This window comes from Macaca mulatta, chromosome 12 (genome assembly GCF_049350105.2).
Source record: "Macaca mulatta isolate MMU2019108-1 chromosome 12, T2T-MMU8v2.0, whole genome shotgun sequence".
NCBI classification, from domain to species: domain Eukaryota; kingdom Metazoa; phylum Chordata; class Mammalia; order Primates; family Cercopithecidae; genus Macaca; species Macaca mulatta.
Genome location: NC_133417.1, coordinates 118,532,276 through 118,557,872, shown reverse-complemented (window position 1 = coordinate 118,557,872; position 25,597 = coordinate 118,532,276). Strand labels below are relative to the sequence as shown.

Genomic DNA, 25,597 nt, shown 5'->3' with positions numbered 1-25,597 from the left:
ACCATAATCTATAATTATGATGACAGAAAAACAACAAAACACTAATCTGAAAAAGTACAAGATTATAATAAAAAGCTTATTATAACCAAAAAGTGATTAGACTTTATTTTATTCAAATATTTTATACAATACCAGAATCCAATGCATGTTTTAGAGAGAAAAAAATATTATTGGCATTACCTAAGTTAATGCTATTATTTGAATTCATACAAATCTATTCTTCTTCTAGAATTACTAAGAAGCTATTATAATTGTAAATATTTTTATTTTAAAATAAGTGCCAGATATTTTAGAACTCTAAGGTAACAACTGCCTTACAAGAAAAATCATTACCAGAGCTAGACTTTTTTTTGGTTTTTTTTTTGTTTTTTTTTTGAGACGGAGTCTCTGCCGCCCGGGCTGGAGTGCAGTGGCGGATCTCAGCTCACTGCAAGCTCCGCCTCCCGGGTTCACGCCATCAGAGCTAGACTTTTATGTAATTTTCATAACAATAAACTAAACTCTTAACAGGTTTTATGTAATTTTCTTTATTTTCAATCTCTTTGACCAACCATTTTTAATACCATTTTCTTTAATCACTGGCGAAGATTTAAACTACCAGTCTGATTACAAAGTGAAGGTACTCAAGATATAAAGAGATCATTAAATGGAGCATAATGCTATTTCATTCTACCTTTAAAGAGACTAAGTAAAGTCTGACATTACATTTTGAGAAAAGAAATAACAAGACATGACCTGGGAGTGATTTCTTTTAGACAGAGGTAATTTCAAGCAGAAAAGTTAGCAGGTGAGCAGACATGATCATGATTACATTGGGATAGGTGGCAGAGTGATCCACTGAGCTGTCTCTGCTACTAATAAGCCTGTGTCCCTGAATTAACTACTTACTAGTAACATTTGGATACCTCCACTGTCCATGTATAAACCAAGTAGCCTGGAATATGTAACCTCTAAATTCCTTTTCCGGTAAAATAATGATACCATATGAGTGAACGGATCTAAAGATCTGAGAGTTAAGTATGACTTAATGCAAACAAAAACAAATATCATACCTTTGTATTGCCTTTCATCTTTGTTTTACATTTGTTTTGTTCTCTGGCTTCACGAAGACCTTTCTGAGTAGGACCTTCTGGTGTATTTTCTTTTTCGCGACTACGACCAACTACAAGATAATATAATTTATTCTTAATATTTGCACTGTTTATCTGTATAAAATGATTGCAACCAAAAATATGAAAACCAAGATCTTAATGATGCATGTATTTTTAAAAAATTCGTTAAATTAATGATACCCAAACCATACCAAATGCTTTAGGTGTGATCTCAAGATTCCGTTCCCAAAAATGCAGAGTGGCATTACTACAAGGTTAACTAAATACATGGTGAGCCAGTTACAGAGCCCAGTTATGATATATCCAAATTCCTGTTATCACTAGGCTTTGTGTATTTATAAAGAGAGTTAAAGATGGTGAAGAACAGAATGATAAGAAATGACAAAACTTCCCACATGAAACTAGATAATACATATTTTTATTATAAAAAAGAGAATATTGTATTAATAAAATATTATTGTCTACGCTTCCCTATGTTAAGGACAAAAAGGAAAAACACAGGGTAATATTCAAAATAGTTGTAACATTAGTCTCCTACTTCTCATGGACATAATAAGCAGTCTTAATGGAATCATTTGAGAGTGGGGAATTGACAGAAAAAGTTCTCACATTTTTCTACATATAATACATATACATATATAAGTACACATATTTCCACTTGTATTTCTAAACAGTAAGTTGATTGCAAAAAACTAAGAAGGTTATAATCACTAACACAAATAAACAACTAAATGTTACAAATTATAACACTAGATTTATAACAGAGAAAAGACGATGAACAAAGAAATATCTGGATGATTTCAATGTCAAGTCTCTCTTAAGAAATCCTGAGATTATAAAGGCAGGGAAGAAAATGGCTGGCATTTATTTTATTTTATTTTCTGACTAATTTTTTCTATTCAATACCAGTTCTAGACAAAGGAGAAAATCCTCAAAATAACTCCCACGATAACGTTAAAAAATGTTCCATAACCCCATGTTACATGGAAGTACTTGAGAGACCTGGGTATCCAAACTGCCTGTCCTCCCTGAAGGTGCTATAAGCTAGAGTCCCACAGCATCTAGGATGCTGAAGTCTAGAGGAAAGGCAACAATTACAGCTTGCTGAGATTAAGGGAAAATATTTACTTCTGATTCTCTTTTATTATATTTTCCCCTTCAAATTCCAGGGTTGTCAACCTGATATTAAAAACAATAACTAACATTCAAGCCTCATTGATGTTTTACCACATAATGTGCACTATTCTAAACAACTTATATATACAATTTTATGCAATTATGTAAACAATCTTGTGAAGGTCACACTACCTTTTGTTCCCATTGTATATGAGAAGGGGTATGCATATAGTAATATCAGAGGAAAGAAAAATCAGTAGGGAGAAAAACTCAAGAATCCAACAGATAATTCCAGCAATATAAGCAGATTTCATGTAGCATGTAAGACAGTGCTAAAGGCCACTTCATAAAAGAAATAAAATTAAAAAGCAAGCAAACAAACAAATATGGTAAGAATAACAAAGGTGGAAAATCCAAAAGGGCAGGGTTTATGTGTATATGTTGTTGCTCTACAAACAAAACGAAAAATACACACTTAATAAAATTTTAGGAAAGTATTACACATTTAAAAGCAAAACTTAGGAATAAACACTACAGAATGTACAGAGTACTGGCAGAAAAAAATGTTTTTCTTTTTCTTTTTTTTTTTTTTAAATTTATTTATTATTATTATACTTTAAGTTGTAGGGTACATGTGCATAACGTGCAGGTTTGTTACATATGTATACTTGTGCCATGTTGCTGTGCTGCACCCATCAACTCGTCATTTACATCAGGTATAACTCCCAATGCAATCCCTCCCCCCTCCCCCCTCCCCCCTCCCCATGATAGGCCCCGGTGTGTGATGTTCCCCTTCCTGAGTCCGAGTGATCTCATTGTTCAGTTCCCACCTATGAGTGAGAACATGCGGTGTTTGGTTTTCTGTTCTTGTGATAGTTTGCTAAGAATGATGGATTCCAGCTGCATCCAAGTCCCTACAAAGGACACAAACTCATCCTTTTTGATGGCTGCATAGTATTCCATGGTGTATATGTGCCACATTTTCTTAATCCAATCTGTCACTGATGGACATTTGGGTTGATTCCAAGTCTTTGCTATTGTGAATAGTGCTGCAATAAACATACGTGTGCATGTGTCTTTATAGCAGCATAATTTATAATCCTTTGGGTATATCCCCAGTAATGGGATGGCTGGGTCATATGGTACATCTAGTTCTAGATCCTTGAGGAATCGCCATACTGTTTTTATTTTTCAATGTAGTGAGAATAAATATGATTTCCACTCTCCAGCAAATAAGTATCACTTTTATTACACAAAAATTTACAGAACAAATGAAAGGTGCAGACAGTAAAGTCTGTATCACATTCAGTCTTAAGTGCATGTAATTCTCAGATTCTATACAGCACTTCTCAATGTTGAGTAATATCCCAGCAAAGTCTTTGTCTCTATCATAGCTTCTCATGGCTGTCATCTAATGCTTATTAATGACAAAGGCTATGGAACCAACAGGTACTGTGTAGTTTTCCAAATTTTACTTAGGTAAAGTCAACATTTTAAGGCATCCATACTTTCTTGAGATAAAACAAACAGCAAATAAACAAACACACTTTCATTTATAGAAATTCTATTTATTGTACTTTCCATTGCTAAATTTTACCCATTCAATTGTTCTTTCATGTGTGTACACATTCAATCAATGTTAACATGTTCAGGCTCTTGGATAAATATCAGAAAGACATAAATACCATAATTAAATATTTAAAGAGCACTTACCTTGTGCCACTCCCTAACTTCCTTATAGAGCAAATAAAACTGAAAAGAGAACTTTTTAACTGAAAAAGGTTTTGAAGACATTTTCTATAATTTAACCCAGAGAAATAGAAAATGTCTAAGAGACTGCAACACACGTAAACTAAAATGAGGAGATTGGTTAGATCTATATAATTAGAATTCAGAAAAAGATAATAAAGGTAAATGAGAAGATGCTATATTTGAAAAAAGTCTCTATTAATTAGACCATATAGACTATATAATTACATGAATTTGGCATCTCATAATGCAATTCTGAGCAGCAACAAAACACGAACTTAAAAAGCAGCAATTAATTAAACTATAAGAAATAATCAGTACTTGTTCTACTGTTAATTTTGAAGTACTAACTTAAGAGCTACTTTGCTTTACTATATATGACATTTATTTCCTCTTCAAAGCTCTGAAGTCAGCTTTCACAATTTTTCACTTCACCAAGCATTTCCAATTTCTAGAAGGTCATCCTGAATTAATAATTTCCTATACATTATAAGATATGCTAAAATGCAATTATATGTATCATTATGATCTGCTTTAAAAATAGGCATTATTGCACTGAAATTGCAACCTTATAGCAAACAAAATAACTAATACAAGGATGACAATCAAAACCAGTAGATTTCATAAGCTTTTTGAAATTAATTTGCAAAAAAAGTTTTATCTCATAATATGTAGTACTAAAAAGTGTTTTCTGTATAGTGTCATGTAAATATTCGATACATATGACCCTTAATAAAAATAAAAACATCATCCATAATTTTCAGTTTAAATATCTACTCAATAATAATTATTTCATAGTTTCTCCCAGAAATTTTTCTACTTTTGACCTACCAGACAGAATAAATGTAAAATTGAAAACTCTTTTCAGGTGAGATTAGGTAATAAAGTATTAATATTATCTTTGTATGGCAGCAATTATGTGGTGATTATTTAAAATATATGTTATCATTGTCTGCATTTTCTATAATAAACATCACTTTGGTAGTCAAAAAAGTATGTTTAAAATACTTTGCTAACTTTGCTCCAAATCATTCCAATTTGTGTCTTATTCCCTAAATTTAGATTAAATAATAATTAATGTGTCTTGATCCCAAAGTTTAGAGTAAATGACAATTTGTTGTTTTCTAACTTCAAAGTAAATAATGTTTAATTTGAAGAATCTCTATTGACATGCCAACTTCTGCCCAAAATAAATGGATAGATGGATGGATGGGTGGATGAATGGATAAATGAGAGCGAGAGGGAAGTATTTTTAAAACTAAACTTAAATGAGCAAGTAAAGAGGGAGGAAGTAATATGAAAATATGAAGAACACAGGAATTATGAGGAACAACCACTTAACCAATAGATAGTCTTTTTTTTTTTTTTTTTTTTTTTTTTTTTTTTTTGAGACGGGGTCTTGCTGTGTTGCCAGGCTGGAGTGCAGTGGTATGATCTCGGCTCACTGCAACCTCCAACTCCCTGGTTCAAGGGATTCTCTTGCCTCAGCCCCCCAAGTAGCTGGGATTACAGGCACGTACCATCACACCTAGCTAATTTTTGTATTTTCAGTAAAGACAGGGTTTTACCATGTTGGCCGGGATGGTCTTGATCTCCTGACCTCATGATCTGCCTGCCTCAGCCTCCCAAAGAGCTGGGATTACAGGCGTGAGCAACCACGCCCACCTCGTCTTTTCAAATTACAGTCCCTGACTAAGTAGGATACCAAGTTTTAGCAACTGGAGACATGACAGAGTCTAAGGGCCCACAGACAAATGCTGAGATCAGAAGCTTAGGGAAAAGTGCTTCAAGTTCCATATCTAAAACTAGAGTTCATGTTTACAAAGAGCATAAAATTAGTACAGGATTTAAATAATTACTTTTGATCAGATAGTTGGGATATATAACTAAAAGAAACTATTTCCCCATGTTGGGTCAGAATTTCTTTTGACTAAAAGCCATTTGAAAATATCACAGATCAAAATAACAATTACAAGTTTAATCTCCAAAGTACCTTGAAAATATCACTCAAGAAAAACATGCAATATGTTCTTGTATGAATTAGACTAAACACCAGGAGATAATTTCATAAATGAGTTATCTGTCAAGCATCAGTTTATTTTAATTGATATGTCAAGCATAAACATATAAAATTTAAACCATTAGAGTAGAATGAATCATTAGAGATTAATTGGTGCAAACATCAACCCAATTCATGAAGTCCCTCAACCTTTAAACTGTTTTACATATATTCTTTTTCAGAATATTCAGTCATTTTTGGAGTTACAGTTCATGAAATTATGATAATTTCAAACCATCCTTTAATATTTATATCTGATTATATTCTTCTTAAGTTATCTTAATATTAGAACAATTTTTGATGTTGACAGAAATGTACATTCTTTGTAAAAGACACAATAAAGAAAAAGGGTAGGAAGTAGTCACATAACATAGAGAAAATTATGTTAAAATCCTGATATGTACCCTCTAATATTTTTTCTTTGCATATATTCAACAGGCATATACTTGTACCATATAAATGTTTTTACTCCTTAACATTGTAACATAAGTGTTTCTTATGCATGATTTTTAGAGACTTTTTATTATTGTATGATCAACTATAAACATTCACTGGTGGTTAAAAAGTGAGATTGCTTGTATTGTTGTGTTACTATTATGACTGCAATAAACATCCTTGTGCATAGTCCCTTAGGAATCACTGTGCATAACTGATACTACTTTAACATAAAATATTAGAAAAGTAGGAAGGGAGAAGAGATGAATAGGCAAAGCACAAAAGGTTTTTAGGGCAGTGATACTACTCTGCATGACACTATAATGTTGGATACATGTCATAAATGTGTTGAATTCCATAGAATGTACAACACCAAAAGTGAACCCTAATGTAAACTATGGACTTCAGGTGATAATAATGCCATGGACACTCATCAGTTTTAACAACTGTATCAATCTGGTAGGGGATGCTGATAATAGGGGACGCTATGTCTGGGAGCAGGTGGTATACGTGTGGGGGCAGGTGGTATATGGAAAATCACTGTACCTGCCGCTCGATTTTGCTATAAACCTAAAACTGCTCTAAAAAATAAAGTTTATCCTTTTTAAAAAATGAAGCCAGCTCACAAGAGAGAGGCAGCGACCAGGTCCTAGGGACATAATCCTTCTGGATCTAGTCATGTCTGAGAACACTGCCTGTGTCTTCTAGCCATCTGAGCCAAAAAAAAAAAAAGTCCTCTTTGTCCAAAAATAAACACAGGTATACTTAAATTTATGCATTTTATTGTATGTAAATTATGTACTCTAATTGTACAGTTAGGTGTGTTTTGACAAATATAAATAGGCATGAAGCTACTACCAAAATTAAGATATAAAACATTTCCATCACACCTCGATTTATTTTCCTTTTATTTTATATACCTTATAAACATTACCTTATGACACTATAATTTTTATTTTAATCAGTCACTTTTCTTCTGAGGATATTGGAAAAGGAAAACATATTTCTTATTTTAACCAGAATTTAACATTTTTAATTCTCTGTATTCAATTGTGGTACATCTTAATTTCTTTCTGGCAAATTTTCTTTTTGACCCAAAGAAAGTTCTTTAGTATTTCCTGTTGTACAGAAAGGCTTGCAACAAAATCTCTCAGTTTTCCTTTATCTTAAAATGCCTACATTTTATCTAAATTTTAAAGGATATTTTTATTGGATATACAATTTTGAATTAAAATTTTTTCCACACTTTAAAAATACCATTTTATTGTTTCTAGCCTCCAGTATTTCCTATGAGAAATCAGCCTGTATTTATATTACTGCTTTCAAGATTTTCTCGCTTCAATTTTCAACAATTTCAACACAGTGTGTTCAGGAATGGTTCTCTTTATGTGTATAATTAGCTCTCTTCTTAGGTGTTTAAGTTTATACTTTACATGAATTTGGGGAAATTTGGGGCCATTAAATATTTTTATGCTCCATTTTCATTCTTCTCTTGAGACTTTAATTTTATATATCTTAAATAGGCAAGTTTTCCTTAAATCTGTTATCTTTCTTCTTTAGACTAGATGCCTTTATTGATCTCTCTTGAAATTTACTGACACTTCTGTCATCTCTAATTTGTTGTGAAATACATTCAACAAAATTTTCGATTGGGTGCAGTGGCTCATGCCTGAAATCCCAGCATGTTGGGAGGCTGAGGCGGGTGGATCACTTGAGGTCAGGAGTTCAAGACTAGCCTGGTCAATATGATGAAACCCCATCTCTACTAAAAATACAAAAATTAGCCAGTCATGATGGCACATGCCTGTAGTCCCAGCTACTGGAGAGGCTGAGGCACCAGAAGCACTTGAACCTGGGAGGTAGGGGCTACAGTGACCTGAGATCACGCCACTGCACTCCAGCCTGGGTGACAGAGCAAGACCCCGTCTCAAAAATCAAAAAAAATTCATTTTAGTTATTCTATTTTTCAGTTATAGAACTTCAATTTGGTTTGGTATGTATGCTTGTTTTGATTTCTCAGCTGAAATTCCCCATCTGTTCACTTCTTAATATTTTCCCTTAAGTCCTTGAATATAATCAAAATATCTGCTTTAGTACTTTCTATCTGCTAAATGCAACAATTTAGCTACTTTAGGGTAGGTTTCCATGTATTGCTTGATGTCTTGATTATGGGTCACATTTTCCTGTTCCTATTCATATCTAGAAATGTTTAATTATGTACTAGGAAGTATGGGTAAAAGAGTGTAAAGACTCTAGATGACTGTCTTCCTCAAAAGGATGTCATTTTTTGCTCTAGAAGGCAGTTCCATTTTTGGCTGATGACCCTAAAATCCTTGGCTTGATTTTATGCTTCGTAAGGGTGGATCCATGGAAAGCCCTAAATGTTTCTCAAGGCCCTATAACTTGGCAAGACTCAAACTCCAAATTCTGTGTCCTCTCTAAGAATGCTGTGTAAGTTTTGTTCCTGGTTTATAAGGTGGATATGGGATGCTGAATGTTAATGTGTTGTTAAGAAAGTGTGAAAGAGGTCTTTCCACCCAGGCATGGCCAGATGTGCAATGTCTCCCATCACTGCTTAACTTCTAGAATCTCTGGCCTCCTCTTGGTCCTATATAATTGTATCTCTCTTGTATTGCAGCCTCAGTTAAGGACTCATAGTAAATTCCCTCACAAACTGAGCTACTCCTCATTGCAGCTCTCTTCTCTGATGTCCTTCCCCACAGATTCTAGTGGCTTCAAAAGCTGTGAAACTAGGGTCTCTGATATTTCCAATTATCAGGATTGCCATGCTCTTATTGGCATCCATCTCCACGAAGCTCAGTTTGGAACCTTCCACAGACCCAAAGCCATGGTGATGGCAGAGCTCACTTTATAAATTTTCCTTCTGCCAATTGCCTTCTGTTACTTGAGCTGTCTGTTTTCTATTGCCTAAAAGGAGTTGTCCGATCTTACAGCTTAGCTTTAGAGTTACTTATACAGAGAAGGCTAGTCTGGTACCAGGTATAATGACCAGAAACAGAAGTCCTTCCATTATAGTTGACTTGTTTTTCTCTATAATTAATCCATACAGTATATCTATATTTCTTCTTAATCTTTTTATTAAAATTTTAATTTGTGAAATAGCCACCACTTATTCACTTTTAAATATCTCTAGAATATTAATCACTGATAAGGTTGAGAAATCACCAAACTATATTAAATTAGAGCTTCATCACATTTTACATTTACCTTTCATTTCAGGAGCATGGTAACTATGTCCTATTTCCACATTCTTCAATATTTCTTGAAGTCCAGAAATCTAAAAAATAAAATTCAAAGAAATGAAGTCATACACTAAATGACTTTTAAAAACGTTACAGAAAACACAGTATTTAAATATCCATTGTAAAATATAAAAAATATTAATCTCTTTTAAATTTATACCTTTTTTTAATAAAACATAAATTTTAACAAAAGAAAAACATATTTTTAAGTTGAAATATAATTCCACCAGCTAATTATTAATTATTTATTTTAGGTAAGCATCTGAAACATTTATTTCACAGCATAGTTTCCTGAATTAAGAATACTCATTGTACACTTTAATAATTATTCAATTCTTTATTTTGAGAGCAGTTTTTCCTCTGTTCAAATTGTTTCACAATAACTATCACCTTTATATTTATAAAATATAAGGCAATTATCGCTTGTAAAGTAAAATATGAAGAAGTTGTTTTTATTCCCCAAACTCTTACCTCATTTTACACCCACATATATTCTCTATTTTATTAAACATGTCTTATAATTAAGAACATTTGTTAGCTTGGTGTCATGATTTACCTGTATTCCTGAAAAACAGACTTAAATTTCAAATTTGACCTCAAAAAGCTATTTCATCTTGCATTATATATGATTATACCAATACAAAATACCATCTGTTCAATTACATAAAGATATATACTTTTTTCTACTATCACTGGATAGTAATATTTCTTTATTAATAGAAAATAACAATTTATTAATTATAATCTATAGATGAGTGCTCATGAAATGCCTAGGTTAAAAAAAGTAAAATATTACTATCTATTCCTAGAAGCCAAAAGAATTATAAATTTCAAAAATAAACTTTTTATTTAGAATAGCATAAGATTAACAGAAGAGTTGCTAATGTAGTACTGAGAATTCCTGTTTTGTCCCATGCCCCTTTTCCCCCATTAACATCATACATTGTAATGATACATTTTTTACAAATAATGAACCAATATTGATACATTATTATGAACTACAGGCCATAGTTTTAGTTTTATTAATTTTTACATAATATCCTTTTTATGTTTCAAAATCACATCCAGAATACCACCTTACAACTAGTTTTTAGGTCTCTTTAGCCTCCTCTGGACTGAGACAGTTTCTCAGTCTGATATAGTTTGGATATTTGTCCTCTCCAAATCTCTTGTTGAAATGTGATCCCCAATGTTGGAGGTGGGGCCTAGGGGAAAGTGTTTGGGTCATGGGGGCAGATCTCTCATGATTGGCCTATGACCCTTCCCACTGTTCATGGGAAATCTGGTTGTTTCAAAGAGTCTGGGACCTCCCTCCTCTCTCGCCATGTGACATACGTGCTCCCCATTCACCTTTCACTGTGAGTAAAAGCTTCCTGAAGCCCTCACCAGAAGCAGATGCTGGTGCTATACTTCTTGTACAGCCTGCAGAACCATGTGCCAAATAAACCTCTTTTCCTTATAAATTACCCAGTCTCAGGTATTCCTTTACACCAATACAAAATGGACTAATACACAGATTTTCCCTGATTTTAATGTCCTTGACAATTTTGGGGAACATTAGTCTGACAGTATTTTACAGAACAGCCCTAGATTTGAGGTTGCTTGATATATTTCCCACAGTTAGACTAAAGTAATGTATTTGCAAGAGGAAGACCACAGGGGAGTGCCATTATTATTAGCATATTACATCACAGATACATGCTACCAACATTACTTAAAACTGATGATGTTAACCTTGATCCTTTGATCACACGATGAGAAGTCTGCCAGGTTTCCTCACTGTAAAGTTACTTTCTTCCCTATTTCCATTGCATTTCTGGTTGCAAGTCATTACTTACTAAGTGCAGCCAACACTTAACAGCTGAGTTGTTAAGCTCTACCTACTTGAGGGAAGGATTATCAACATGTATTACTTGGGATTCTTCTGCAGAGATTTGTTTACTCTCTCACATGTTTTTACTAATCATTTATTTATACCATTAAGGAATCAAAGATATTTATTTTATATTTTGAGTTATAATCCAACACTACATTATTTTGTTGCTCAAATTGTTTCAGAAGGTTTGATCACTGGAAGCTCCTTCAGGTTGGATTCCTATAATGACAAACCTGACTCTATTGTTTGATGTTTGAGTGTCAACAGCCTTTAAGCTTTACCTCCTCACTCTTCCCTTGTGCCCAACATCTGGGCAACTGGATAAGAATGCCTGGGTATTCCCTTGTGTGGTACTGATGGGAGATTCAAATAAGTCAAGCCTCACCTCACATATAAGAAATCTTACCCTGGCCCTAATCCCCAACTGCAATAAAAACCCCCAAGCCAGTCTCCCTTCCTTGCTCTCTCAAGTCATTTCAGAAATGTTTGGGAGGTAATGTGCAGCTCCCCTTAGCAAATTCAATTACACAAGTAGTGAATTTATTCACAGCCTCTGTGTGTGTGTGTGTGTGTGTGTGTGTGTGTGTGTGTGTGTGTGTGTGGTGTTATCAGTCTGAATACCCAAATCAAATTTGGTTGGGGATCCACTGACCTCTGCAGGTGCCCATTACAGTTCCTTTGTCATAACTTGACATATCCCATTATTATGTTGTTGTTGTTTTTCTTTTCTGTTCTACTTTTTGAGAATTTCCTTCCTTTCTAGCACAAGAGAATGTTTCAAGTGCTCCATGCCCATCTAGTATTTTCTCTGCCCAGCTCTAGAATCAGACACTTCTCCAAAGTACCCTGGTTTCCTTTCCTTTTATTAAAGAGTGATATTAGAAATCAAGATCTTAACACTGGATATGCTCATTGCTGGTGAAGTGTCACAACTTCTAGACCCTCCAAGCAGACAGACCTAAAATATATATATATTTAGATTTAGTTTTTAGTGTGTATACACACACACACACACACACACACATATTCAGACTTAGAATCCCATGATCCAAAAAAGATAAAAGATAATTTAGTATACATATATACTTACAAATCAATTCTATTTCACCATTTTTGGGGGTCATGGAGTTCTAATTCAAAATTTTGAACACTATTTTCAATAATTTCATCTAAAAACAAAGTTACAGGTTTTTCATTACATTTTAAATAAATGTTGATTCACTGTCTATTATCTACTAAAGAAATTTGAAAACATGTATTTCCTATTGGATTTTCGTCATCCCACAGTGTATTTTCACTCTTTCATACACAAACTAGCTAATATTCAAAAATTTTAAATTATTATACAATCCTTCTTTATGCAAGGTATAGGTTTAAGGAGAAACACAGTAAATGCTCATTAAGATAAGGTTTTTAAGGAAGTAACAATCAGGAATCCAGGTAGAAACATAAGATGCTTCTTACTGCTCTTAACTCACATCCTAAAGTTTGGTTGGAAATGAATTCTCAAAGCATAACTGCATCAAACGTTGAAATAAAGAAATATTCAAAAGATAAGCACAAAAGTAATGTATCTTCTAAAGATTATAGAGAAACATTTCACATATTTTAAGATATTTTCTCTGTACACATATTTTGAATAAATTCATTCTATAGCTTCATGACACACTACTAATATGTTCAATTTAAAAGGCTAATCTGTGCCTGTACACCCAGGGTATAGCTGATTAGTATGCTACAACAGAAGGAAAGGATTGGTTGGCCATAAATCATTCTTTATATGAAGGGTACACAAACAGTTTCCATTCATTAACTGGTAACCTTGGCTTGTTCCACAAGGACACACCTGGAGAGCTGACAGGACTAGGACTATATTCTGTGCCCTAATTTGGAGAGTAGGTTAATTAAGCCTTGGTTTAGACTTGTATAAGGGATATTTGACAGTCACTTTGGCCACTTAGCAATTTGAGTTTAGAGAATTATGAGTCTTCCACCTTTTGCAATAGATATCAAATATTTACACAGCCTTTCCTATAACTAGGACTTGCATTGGCTCCATGAATCCTGTGTACCCATTTTGGATTCTGAACAAAATCTAGTGATATAAGGAACAATGTAGAGTTTGGGATTTATCCTGAGAATGGTGGCTGCCACATCCAGTTTCCATTGACAAACATAACAAAATTCAGAAAGAGTATCAAGCATTCAGTATTAGCATTGTCCATGGTAAAACCTGCACTGACAGCCCAGTGGCAGCAATAGTATCTCCTATTTAAATTTGACTTTCTCAAATTGTAGTGAACCTACCACCTTGAACAGCAGATTTGGGGAGAAAAGCTATTTATAAATCCTAACTGCTCCGTTTTATTTCTTTTTTTCAACGTTATGTTAAGAGTAGAACTAACTGTCCCATATTAGATATCAAGAAATTTGCTCTTTAGAATTTTCCAACTAAGGTTGCTTCCAAGATGGCTGAATAGGAACAGCTCCAGTCTGCAGCTCCCAGTGTGATCAACAAAGAAGACAGATTTCTGCATTTCCAACTGAGGTGCTGGTTCGTCTCACTTGGGAGTGGTTGGACAGTGGGTGCATCCCACGGAGGGCATGCTGAAGCAGGGCAGGGTGTTGCCTCACCCAGGAAGTGCAAGGGGTTGGGGGATTTCCCTTTCCTAGCCAAGGGAAGCCGTTACAGACTATACCTGGAAAAACGAGACACTTCCGCCCAAATACCGCACTTTTCCCATGGTCTTAGCAACAGGCAGACCAGCAGATTTTCTCCCGTGCCTGGCTCTGTGGGTCCAACGCCCACAGAGCTTTGCTCGCTGCTAGCGTAGTAGTCTGAGATTAACCTGCGAGGCTGCAGTCTAGCGGGAGGAGGGGAGTCCACCATTGCTGAGGCTTCAGTAGGTAAGCAAAGCAGCTGGGAAGCTCAAACTGGTCAGAGTCCACCACAGCTCAGCAAGACCTACTGCCTCTATAGACTCCACCTCTGGGGACAGGGCGTAGCTGAACAAAAGGCAGCAGAAACTTCTGCAGACTTAAACCCCCATGTCTGACAGCTCTGAAGAGAGCAGTGGTTCTCCCAGCATGGTGTTCAAGCTCTGAGAATGAACAGACTGCCTCCTCAAGTGGGTCCCTGATCCCCGTGTAGTCTGACTGGGAGACACCTCCCAGTAGGGGTCAACTGACACCTCATATAGGCAAGTGCCCCTCTGGGACAAAGCTCCTCGAAGAAGGAGCAGGCATCAATATTTGCTATTCTGCAATATTTGCCATTCTGCAGCCTCTGCTGATGATACTGAGACAAACAGGGTCTGGAGTGGACCTCCAGCAAACCCCAACAGACCTGCAGCAAAGGGTCCTGACTGTTAAAAGGAAAACTAACAAACAGAAATAGAATCAACTTCAAAAAAAAGGGCACCGACAAAAAAAACCCCAACTGTAGGTCACTAACATCAAAGACCAAAGGTAGATAAAACCACAAAGATGGGAAGAAACCAGAGCAGAAAAGCTGAAAATTCTAAAAACCCAAGTGCCTCTTCTCCTCCAAAGGATCACAGCTCCTCACCAGCAATGAAACAAAACTGGATGGAGAAAGACTTTGATGAGTTGACAGAAGTAGGTTTCAGAAGGTCAGTAATAACAAACTTCTCCGAGCTAAAGGAGCATGGTCTAACCCATCGCAAGGAAGCTAAAAACCTTGAGAAAAGGTTAGACGAATGGCTAACTAGAATAAACAATATAGAGAAGACCTTAAAGGACCTGATGAAGCTGAAAACCACAGCACAAAAACTTTGTGATGCATGCACAAGCTTCAGTAGCCAACTCAATCAAGTGGAAGAAAGGATATCAGTGATTGAAGATCAATTTAATGAAATAAAGTGAGAATACAACATTACAGAAAAAAGAGTAAAAAGAAATGAACAAAGCTGCCAAGAAATATGGGACTATGTGAAAAGATCAAATCTACATTTGATTGGTGTACCTGAAAGTGACAGGTAGAATGGAAACAAGTTAGAAAACACTCTTCAGGATATTATCCAGGAGAACTTCTCCAACCTAGAAAGGCAGGCCAGCATTCAAATTCAGGAAAAACAGAGAACAACACAAAGGTACTCCTCAAGAAGAGCAACTCCAAGACACATAATCGTCAGATTCTCCAAGGTTGAAATGAAGGAAAAATGTTAAGGGCAGCCAGAGAGAAAGGTCAGGTTACATACAAAGGGAAGCTCCTCAGACTAACAGCAGATCTCTCTGCAGAAATTCTACAAGCTAGAAGAGAGTGGGGGCCAATATTCAACAATCTTAAAGGAAAGACTTTTCAACCCAGAATTTCATATCCAGCCAAACTAAGCTTCATAAGTGAAGGAGAAATAAAATCCTTTACAGACAAGCATATGCTGAGAGGTTTTGTTACCACCAGGCCTGCCTTACAAGAGCTCCTGAAGGAAGCACTAAACATGGAAAGGAACAACTGGTACCAGTCACTGCAAAAACATGTCAAATTGTAAAGACCATCGATGCTATGAAGAAACCGCATAAATTAACGGGCAAAATAACCACCGAACATCATAATGACAGGATCAAATTCACACATAACAATATTAACCTTAAATGCAAATGGGCTAAATGCCCTAATTAAAAGACAAAGACTGGCAAATTGGATAAAGAGTCAAGACCCATCAGTGTGCTGTATTCAGGAGACCCATCTCATGTGCAGAGACACACATAGGCTCCATAAAGGGATGGAGGAAGAGTTACCAAGCAAAGGGAAAGCAAAAAAAGCAGAGGTTGCAATCCTAGTCTCTGATAAAACAACTTTAAAACCAACAAAGATCAAAAGAGACAAAGAAGGCCATTGCATAATGATAAAGGGATCAATTCAACAAGAAGAGTCAACTATACTAAATATGCACCCAATACAAGAGCACCCAGATTCATAAAGGAAGTCCTTAGAGACCTATAAAGAGACTTAGACTCCCACACAATAATAATGGGAGATTTAACATCCTACTGTCAATATTAGACAGATCAATGAGACAGAAGGTTAACAGGGATATCCAGGACTTGAACTTAGCTCTTCACAAAGCAGACTTAATAGACATCTACAGAACTCTCTACCCCAAATCAACAGAATATACATTCTGCCCAGCACCACATCGAACTTATTCTAAAATTGAGCATATAATTGGAAGTAAAGCACTCCTCAGGAAATGTAAAAGAACAGAAATCACAACAAACTCTCTCTCAGACCACAGACCACAGTGCAAACAAAATAGAACTCAGGATTAAGAAATTCACTCAAAACCACACAACTACATGGAAACTGAATAACCTGCTCCTGAATGACTACTGGGTACATAACGAAATTAAGGCAGAAATGAAGACGTTCTTTGAAATCAATGAGAACAAAGACACAACATACCAGAATCTCGGGGACACATTTAAAGCTGTGTGTAGAGGGAAATTTATAGCACTAAATGCCCACAAGAGAAAGCAGGAAAGATCGAAAATTGACACCCTAACATCACAATTTAAAGAACTAGAGAAGAAAGAGCAAACAAATTCAAAAGGTAGAAGGCAAGAAATAACTAAGATCATAGCAGAACTGAAGGAGATAGAGACACACACAAAAAAAAAACCTTCAAAAAATCAAAGAATCCAGGAGCTGGTTTTCTGAAAGATCAGCAAAATTGATAGACTACTAGCAAGACTAATAAAGAAAAAAAGAGAGAAGAATCACATAGATGCAATAAAAAAATGATAAAGGGGATATCACCACTGATCCCACAGAAATGCCAACTATCATTAGAGAATACTATAAACACATCTACACAAATAAACTAGAAAATTCAGAATAAATAGATAAATTCCTGGGCAAATACTCTCTCCCAAGACTAAACCAGGAAGAGGTTGAATCTCTGAATAGACCAATCACAGGCCTGAAATTTAGGCAATAATTAATAGCCTAACAACCAAAAAAAATCCAGGACCAGACGGATTCACAGCCGAATTCTACCAGAGGTAAAAGAGGAGATGCTACCATTCATTCTGAAACTATTCCAATCAATAGAAAAAGAGGGAATCCTCCCTAATTCATTGCATGAGGCCAGGATCATCCTGATACCAAAGTCTGGCAGAGACACAACAAAAAAAGAGAATTTTATACCAATATCCCTGATGAACATCGATGTGAAAATCCTCAATAAAATACTGGCAAACCAAATCCAGCAGCACATCAAAAAGCTTATCCACCACGAAGACGTCAGCTTCATCCCTGGGATGCAAGGCATATGCAAATCAATAAACGTAATCCATCATATAAACAGAACCAACAACAAAAACCATATGATTATCTCGACAGATGCCAAAAAGGCCTTTGGCAAAATTCAACAGCCCTTCTTGCTAAAATCTCTCAATAAACTAGGTATTGATGGAACATATCTCAAAATAATAAGACCTATTTATGACAAATCCACAGCCAATATCATACTGAATGGGCAAAAAACTGGAAGCATTACCTTTGAAAACCAGCGCAAGAAAAGGATGCCCTCTCTCACCACTCCTATTCAACATAGTGTTGGAAGTTTTGGCCAGAGCAATCAGGCAAGAGAAAGAAATAAAGGGTATTTGATTAGAAAAAGAGGAAGTCAAATTGTCCCTGTTTGCAGATGACATGATTGTATATTTAGAAAACCCCATCATCTCAGCCCAAAATCTCCTTAAGCTGATAAGCAACTTCAGCAAAGTCTCAAGATACAAAATCAATGTGCAAAAATCACAAGCATTCCTGTACACCAATAACAGACAGAGGGCCAAATCATGAGTGAACTCCCATTCACAATTGGTACAAAGAGAATAAAACACCTAGGAATCCAGCTTACAAAAGATGTGAAGGACCTCTTCAAGGAGAACTACAAACCACTGCTCAGTGAAATAAAAGATGAAATAAAAGACACAAACAAATGGAAGAACATTCCATGCTCATGTATAGGAAGAATCAACATCTTGAAAATGGCCATACTGTCCAAGGTAATTTATAGATTCAATGCCATTCCCATTAAGCTACCAACGAGTTTCTTCACAAAATTAGAAAAAACTACTTTAAAGTTCGTATGGAACCAAAAAAGAGCCTGCATAGCCAAGACAATCCTAAGCAAAAAGAACAAAGCTGGAGGCATCAGGCTCCCTGACTTCAAACTATACTACAAGGCTACAGTAACCAAAACAGCAAGGTACCGGTAACAAAACAGATATATAGACCAATGGAACAGAACAGAGGCCTCAGAAATAACACCACACATCTACAATAATCTGATCTTTAACAAACCTGACAAAAGCAAGAAATGGGGAAAGGATTCCCTATTTGATAAATGGTACTGGGAAAACTGGCTAGCCATATGTAGAAAGCTGAAACTGGATCCCTTCCTTACACCTTACACAAAAATTAATTCAAGATGGATTAAAGACATAAATATAAGGCCTAAAACCATAAAACCCAAGAAGAAAACCTAGGCAATACCATTTAGGACATAGGCACGGGCAAAGACTTCGTGACTGAAACACCAAAAGCAATGGCAACAAAAGCCAAAATAGACAAATGGGATTTAATTAAACTAAAGAGCTTCTGCACAGCAAAAGAAACTACCATCAGAGTGAACAGGCAACCTACAGAATGGGAGAAAATTTTTGCAATCTACCCATCTGACAAAGGGCTAATATCCAGAATCTACAAATAACTTCAACAAATTTACAAGAAAAAAACAAACTACCTCATCAAAAGGTGGGTAAAATATATCAACAGACAATTCTCAAAAGAAGGCATAAAGCAGCCAACAGAAACATGAAAAAATGCTCATCATCACTGGTGATCAAGGAAATGGAAATCAAAACTACAATGAGATACCATCTCATGTCAATTAGAATGGCGATCATTAAAAAGTCAGGAAACAACAGATGCTGGAGAGGATGTGGAGAAATAGGAACACGTTTACACTGTTGGAAGTGTAAATTAATTCAACCATTGTGGAAGACAGTGTGGTGATTCCTCAAGGATCTAGAACCAGAAATATCATTTGACCCAGTGATTCCATTACGAGGTATATACCCAAAGGATTATAAATGATGCTACGATGAAGACACATGCACACGTATGTTTATTGCAGCACTATTTACAACAGCGAAGACTTGGAACCAACCCAAACGTCCATCAATGATAGACTGGATTAAGAAAGTGTGGCACATATACATCATGGAATACTATGCTGCCATAAAAAAGGATGAGTTCATGTCCTTTGACATGAACATGGATGAAGGTGGAAACCATCATGCTCAGCAAACTATCACAGGGACAGAAAACCAAACACCGCATGTTCTCACTCATAGATGGGAATTGAAAAATGAGAACACATGGACACAGGGCAGGGAGCATCACACACCGGGGCCTGTCATGGGATGTGGGGCTGGGAGAGGGATAGCATTAAAAGAAATACCTAATGTAAATGACGAGTTGATGGGTGTAGCAAACCAATGTGGCACATGTATACCTATGTAACAAACCTGTACATTGTGTACATGTACCCTAGAACTTAAAGTTAAAAAAAAATTTCCCATTAATAAAGATTTTCCAAATTGGGGTATTTTTAGGGTGAAAGTTAAATTTATTAAAAATTACCCTGTGCAAATGGGTGTAAATCAGGATTGCTGGAACAAACGAGGACATAGAACATCCTGTAACATAAAAGAAGATAGGGAGATATTTCATCCAATAGAACAAAGAAGTGAAAAGAGTTCTGTGCCTGAGTGACGGACGAGATGCCTGAGGGATGAGGTAACAATAGGTCAGACATGAGTCGTGGTTTATCTACCAAGTGAAAAATGTAAGTGGGGCCAGCTGGAAATGAAGGGCAAATAAAGCCAGATAGTCTAGAGATACTCCAAGAATTTAAGTACACTTGCTCTTAGCTTTTCAGGCAATAGCCTAGGAAAATTGACAACCCCTTAAAGACTCCTTCATATTTTACATTGTGCTAGAAAAACATACTACTCTCCAGGTGATGTTGAAAATGGACTGAGAAAGGTATATCTGTGTAGATGGACCCTAACTGGTTTCCAAATTGCTCATGGCTTGTATTTGCAATATAGAGAAATCAGAAGCCTCAACCACCTCAGTGGGACACACGGAAATGTTAATATTTGATGTACTAGAGCAGAAAAAAAACTAGGGTTAGGATAATGAGGTCACAGATATAAAGGAGTTCACAGATATTGTGGCAGAGGCCATGGATTTAGCAAGGTGTGTTGGGTTCACATACAAAAGAACTACCCTGGAACTATCCAGGAGCTATCCAGAACTATCCAGCTATCATGTACCTGGACACCACCAACCTAATCAAACAAGTCACAGTACTCTGGAGAGTGAATATAGCCTGTAGACTTTAAACTATATGGATAGATAAGTAACTTTTTTACTAGGAACCATCTAGGGAAGAATAAAAAGGGCATGCCATTTGAAGGAAGAAAATGAGCACTAATAACTATGTTTTAGCTAAACATTCAGTTAATATAATATTCAAACACCCTGTGTTAAACCCAAAGACACTGGTTTAACTCATAAAGACTGGAATAGTCTTTAATATGCAGGTTATCTTTTATTTTGTCTTCAGCAGGAGTAGGAGTTCAAAGACAAAACCAGTTGCAGATAATAAAGATATATTTCTTTGCAAATCTGAACAGTAGTGTGAAAAATTCAACTTTAACTCATAGATCAAATGATTTTAACTTTTTAAACATGTTTTAATCTTATACACATATCAATCATAAGGCAAATAATTTATCCCTATTTAATAAGTGAGTAAAAAGACATATTTAAATAACCCGAATCCTCACTTGGCTGTTTTATAACACAACTGGAATTCATACCAGCCATTCCCAGTCCTTAGCTCTTTCCACTAAACCATCAAGGAGCAACTTGAAACACAAATATTGTACATGGTATATAGGAGATAAGCATGAGACCAGGAGGACTAAAGAGAGTAAGATGGGTAGCAAAAATTCAAGCATGGCCCATCTGGAATAGGAAATAGTAAGAGATCTGAATCTAGCTCCTAATACCTCAGGATATAGAATAAAGCCTTTTGTTAGGAGACTGGGGAAGACAGATTAGATGAAAAGAAGCAAGGGTATGAAATTCTGAAGGTTTGATTATAATGCCATAAAATTTAAAACATTGTTAAACTCATTTGTATTAGTTCATTCTCACACCACTATGAGGAAATACTCGAGACTGGATATTTTATAAAGAATAGATGTTTAATTGGCTCAAGTTCCACATGGCTGGGGAGTCCTCAGGAAATTTACAATCATGGTAGAAGACACCTCTTCACAAGGCAGCAGGAAAGAGAATGAGTGCAAGCAAAAGAAATGCCAGACGCTTATACAACCATCAGATCTCGTGAGACTCACTCATTATCATGAGAACAGCATGGGAGAAACCACCTCCATGATTCAGTTACCTCCACCTGGTCCCGCCCTTGACACGTGGGGATTATTACAATTCAAGGTGAGCTTTGGATGGGGACACAGCCAAATCATATGATCATTGTATTCAATATTACTTAAAATTCAAACATTCAAACCACAAAATTAAATTCAAGCACAAGGGGCATCAAGACAATGATGTTTTGCATTTTCGTTGCTAAGAATTTCACTCAAAAGACAAAATAAACTTGATTAAAGCATGTCTTAACAATAAAATTATTCAAAAGAGTATTATCATCATGTAAGCTTTTGTAGCTTCTGAATGTTTGGCCAAAAATGAAAATCTCCAGAAAACAATAATAGAATGTTAAGCATAGTTGCAGTTTTACATATTCCAAAAAAATTGTTAAATGGTTTTAAAGTGGCATATAAACATTTTGTTTCTTTTTCTTAAATTTGTATGCCAAAGGTATCTCACCCACTACCCTAGGTCTAGGCCTATACAAAAACCCTAAAAGGATGTCACCCATCAGCAAAAATTACAAAAGACTTGAGTCAGTACCTAGGAGGGAGTTTTTATTTATTAAAATATCTCATGTAAGTTTCACAGCAATCTTAAAAGGTAATGTCTTTGGTCTTTGCAGCTACATTTTATATATGAGAAATCTGAGCTCCAATTTGTTTAAATAACTCTCCTAAGGTTAACGTTTATAGCTGTCAAAGCTGGCATTTAAACCCAAGTTTGACCACAATAGCTAAGTTTTTTCTTCAATCTACAATTTAATAATCTGCTATAAATTTATGTCTCAATTAAATGACATTTAATTTAATTTTTTTTTGAGACATTGTCTCACTCTGTTGCCTAGGCTGGAGTGCAGTGGTATGGAGCCATCTCTGTTCACTGCAACCTCTGCCTCCCAGGTTCAAACAATTCTCATGCCTCAGTCTCCCAAGTAGCTGGGATTACAGGCCTGTGCCACCACACCCGGTTATTTTTTTCTTCTTTGGTATTTTTAGTAGAGACAGGGTTTCACCATATTGGCCAGGCTGGTCTTAAACTCCTGGCCTCAAGTGATCCACCTACCTTGGTCTCCCAAAGTGCTGGGATTACAGGCATGAGCCACCAGGCTGGCCTAATTTTATAATAATCTTTATATGTAGTTAAATGGATAAATACTTTTTCTGAATGTTTCCAAATGGATCTCTCTTACATGAAAGTTGGTTGAAAATGTTTTAAAATTAATCTCAGAAACAAAACCAGTATTTCTACTTGTATTATTTTAAAAAAATGATTAAAAGATCATTTTAAGTTAGCTTTGACTGTATCTTTACCTGCCCAACTACTTTGTCTCTTTCCAAGGAGGTCAGCATTTTCTCCTTCAGTAAAGTGTGGTGTTTCTCATGTAACACCCTTATAGTTGGTTCATAAGACGCATAATGTAACTTCAACCTATAAAAAATAAAAAGTCAATAGTATCTTAAGGGGTTATTGAGTTAAATCAGTAATTTCCATCTAACATCGAAACCTTTTTTTCTTTTTGTTTTTTGCTGTGAAATAAAAATAAATAACCTCATAAAGGTTAACACACTACAGCCAAGAAGCACAAAAAGCACACAAATTCACTGCAACTTGAGGGTGGAGGGTGCACTGAGGGAGCAAATCACGTCTTAATTAGTTCTCTATTTCCTACTAGTACCTTTTGCTGTATCCAAGTATGTACTCAGAATATTGCTGCTACCCATGAAATTTTTTAAAATGCAATTCCTTTTGTTAATTTGGAAATGACTGCCAGAAAGACAAGGGCCACAAATAATAGATGATTAAACATGGAGTGTCATTCACATCAAAATAAACTAAAGGATGGTCTTCAAAACAAGTTTGGCTAATCTTCTATTTTAAAAATTAAGTATAAAAACATTTTGATACCTAAACAGAAGGAATAGTTCAGCCTAGTATATAATGTAAATACCTTTAAAAATCTGTTTTATTTGAAAATGACCTCAAAATCTTTTTATTGAAGTGTAATTTACATGGATAAAACATACAGCTCTTAAGCGTTACTGTTCAGAGTTTTGAGAAATGCACACCCAAGTAGTACACATTATCAAAATATGAAACATGTCTAACACCCCAGAAAATTCTAGAACTTCATGTATTTGGTAACATATGACATGTTCTCTTTTTTAACTAGTTTATTTCACTCAGCATAATGTTTCTTTAGATTATTCTTATTACTTTACATCACAATACTTCACTCCTCTTTACTGTGAGTAGTATCTCCTTGTATGTAAATGTGGTTATCCAATATTTTGCTGAAGAAAACCTGAGTGGATTTTAGTTTGGGCTATCATGAATAAGGCCTCTTTAAACATTCTTATATAAGTCATGTAAGATTTTTTGATCATATATCTTCATTTATTTTAGATAAATACCCAGAAGTTTAATTGCTGGATTGTAATTTATACTACCAGCAACCCTATATGACAGTCCTGGTTGCTCTACATTCTTGCCAACCTCTGGCGACATCAGTCTAATGAGAGTTTATCCATCTTATTATCAAATTTGTCAGCTTTATTATATTTTCCATTAACCAACATCTAACTTTGTTGATTTTTTGTTTGTCCATTTGCTATTTTATTGATTTCAGCTCTTATTTTTCATTTCTTCATGTTTCTTGGTTGTAGTTTGCTCTTTTTAAGCTTCTAAGATGACATCATTGGTTTTAAAACTTTATTTTCTAAAATAAGCATTTAAAGCTATCAATTTCAATTTAAGCTGCATTGGCTGCATTTCAATATGCTGCATTTTTAATCATTCAGTTCAAACTATTCTCTAATTTCTTTATTTGCCTCATGGATTATTTAAGGCATACTACTTAATTTCCAAATATTTGAGAAACCCCCTGAGGTTTTTCAATATTGATTTCTAATTTAATTTGATTTTGGTCAGAAAACATTCTTTGCATGACATCAGTCCTTTGAAATGTATGGAGACTTGTTTTACGGTTCAGTATATGATCTATTTTAGTGACAATTCCATGTGAACTGGAAAGAGCCAAGTAGAAGTCAAGAAATGTTAACTATGCTCAGTTGATTGACAGCACTCTTCTACACAACCTCTGGAATCTCTGTTTTGCTCAGAGCTTCCCAGGCACTGTTTCCTGCCAGGCTTTGTGTTCTCTCATCCTATACTTCCACAAGTTAGTTATGAGGCCAAAGATTGAAAAAGACTATTGCAGATATTTCTTACATTTCACATACCTCCTTCGTTCTGTGTACACCATGCTGCAAGTTCCAGCTACCTTTATAGCCCTGAACTCTGATCTCTGCCTCTTCAGCTCCGAAAATCACCATGCTCTGCTTAGGCTATATCTGGTCCCCTCTGTTGGAATGGGAGTCTGTAAGGGCCAGGAAATAAATAGGGTCCTGGCTCACAGCATATTTGGTCCATGTACCCAGCCAGTGATCAATTCCAGTGTTCCTGAATAAATAATTGGAATTGATATGC

The 25,597-nt window shown here is 35.5% G+C and overlaps 1 protein-coding gene across 5 annotated transcripts in view; it reads right to left on the bottom strand.

Moving 5' to 3' along the window:
* SPAG16 (sperm associated antigen 16) overlaps window positions 1–25,597 on the bottom strand; it is a 1,158,987-nt gene that overhangs the window by 1,071,148 nt on the left and 62,242 nt on the right. For all 5 annotated transcript variants that reach the window (XM_077956655.1, XM_001082826.5, XM_077956652.1 and 2 more), the window contains 3 exons: window positions 23,422–23,539; window positions 9,700–9,769; window positions 1,053–1,162 (listed from right to left, as the gene is read on the bottom strand). In XM_077956655.1, the coding sequence (XP_077812781.1) occupies window positions 1,053–1,162; window positions 9,700–9,769; window positions 23,422–23,539 (298 nt within the window). The remainder of the gene's footprint in view (window positions 1–1,052; window positions 1,163–9,699; window positions 9,770–23,421; window positions 23,540–25,597) is intronic.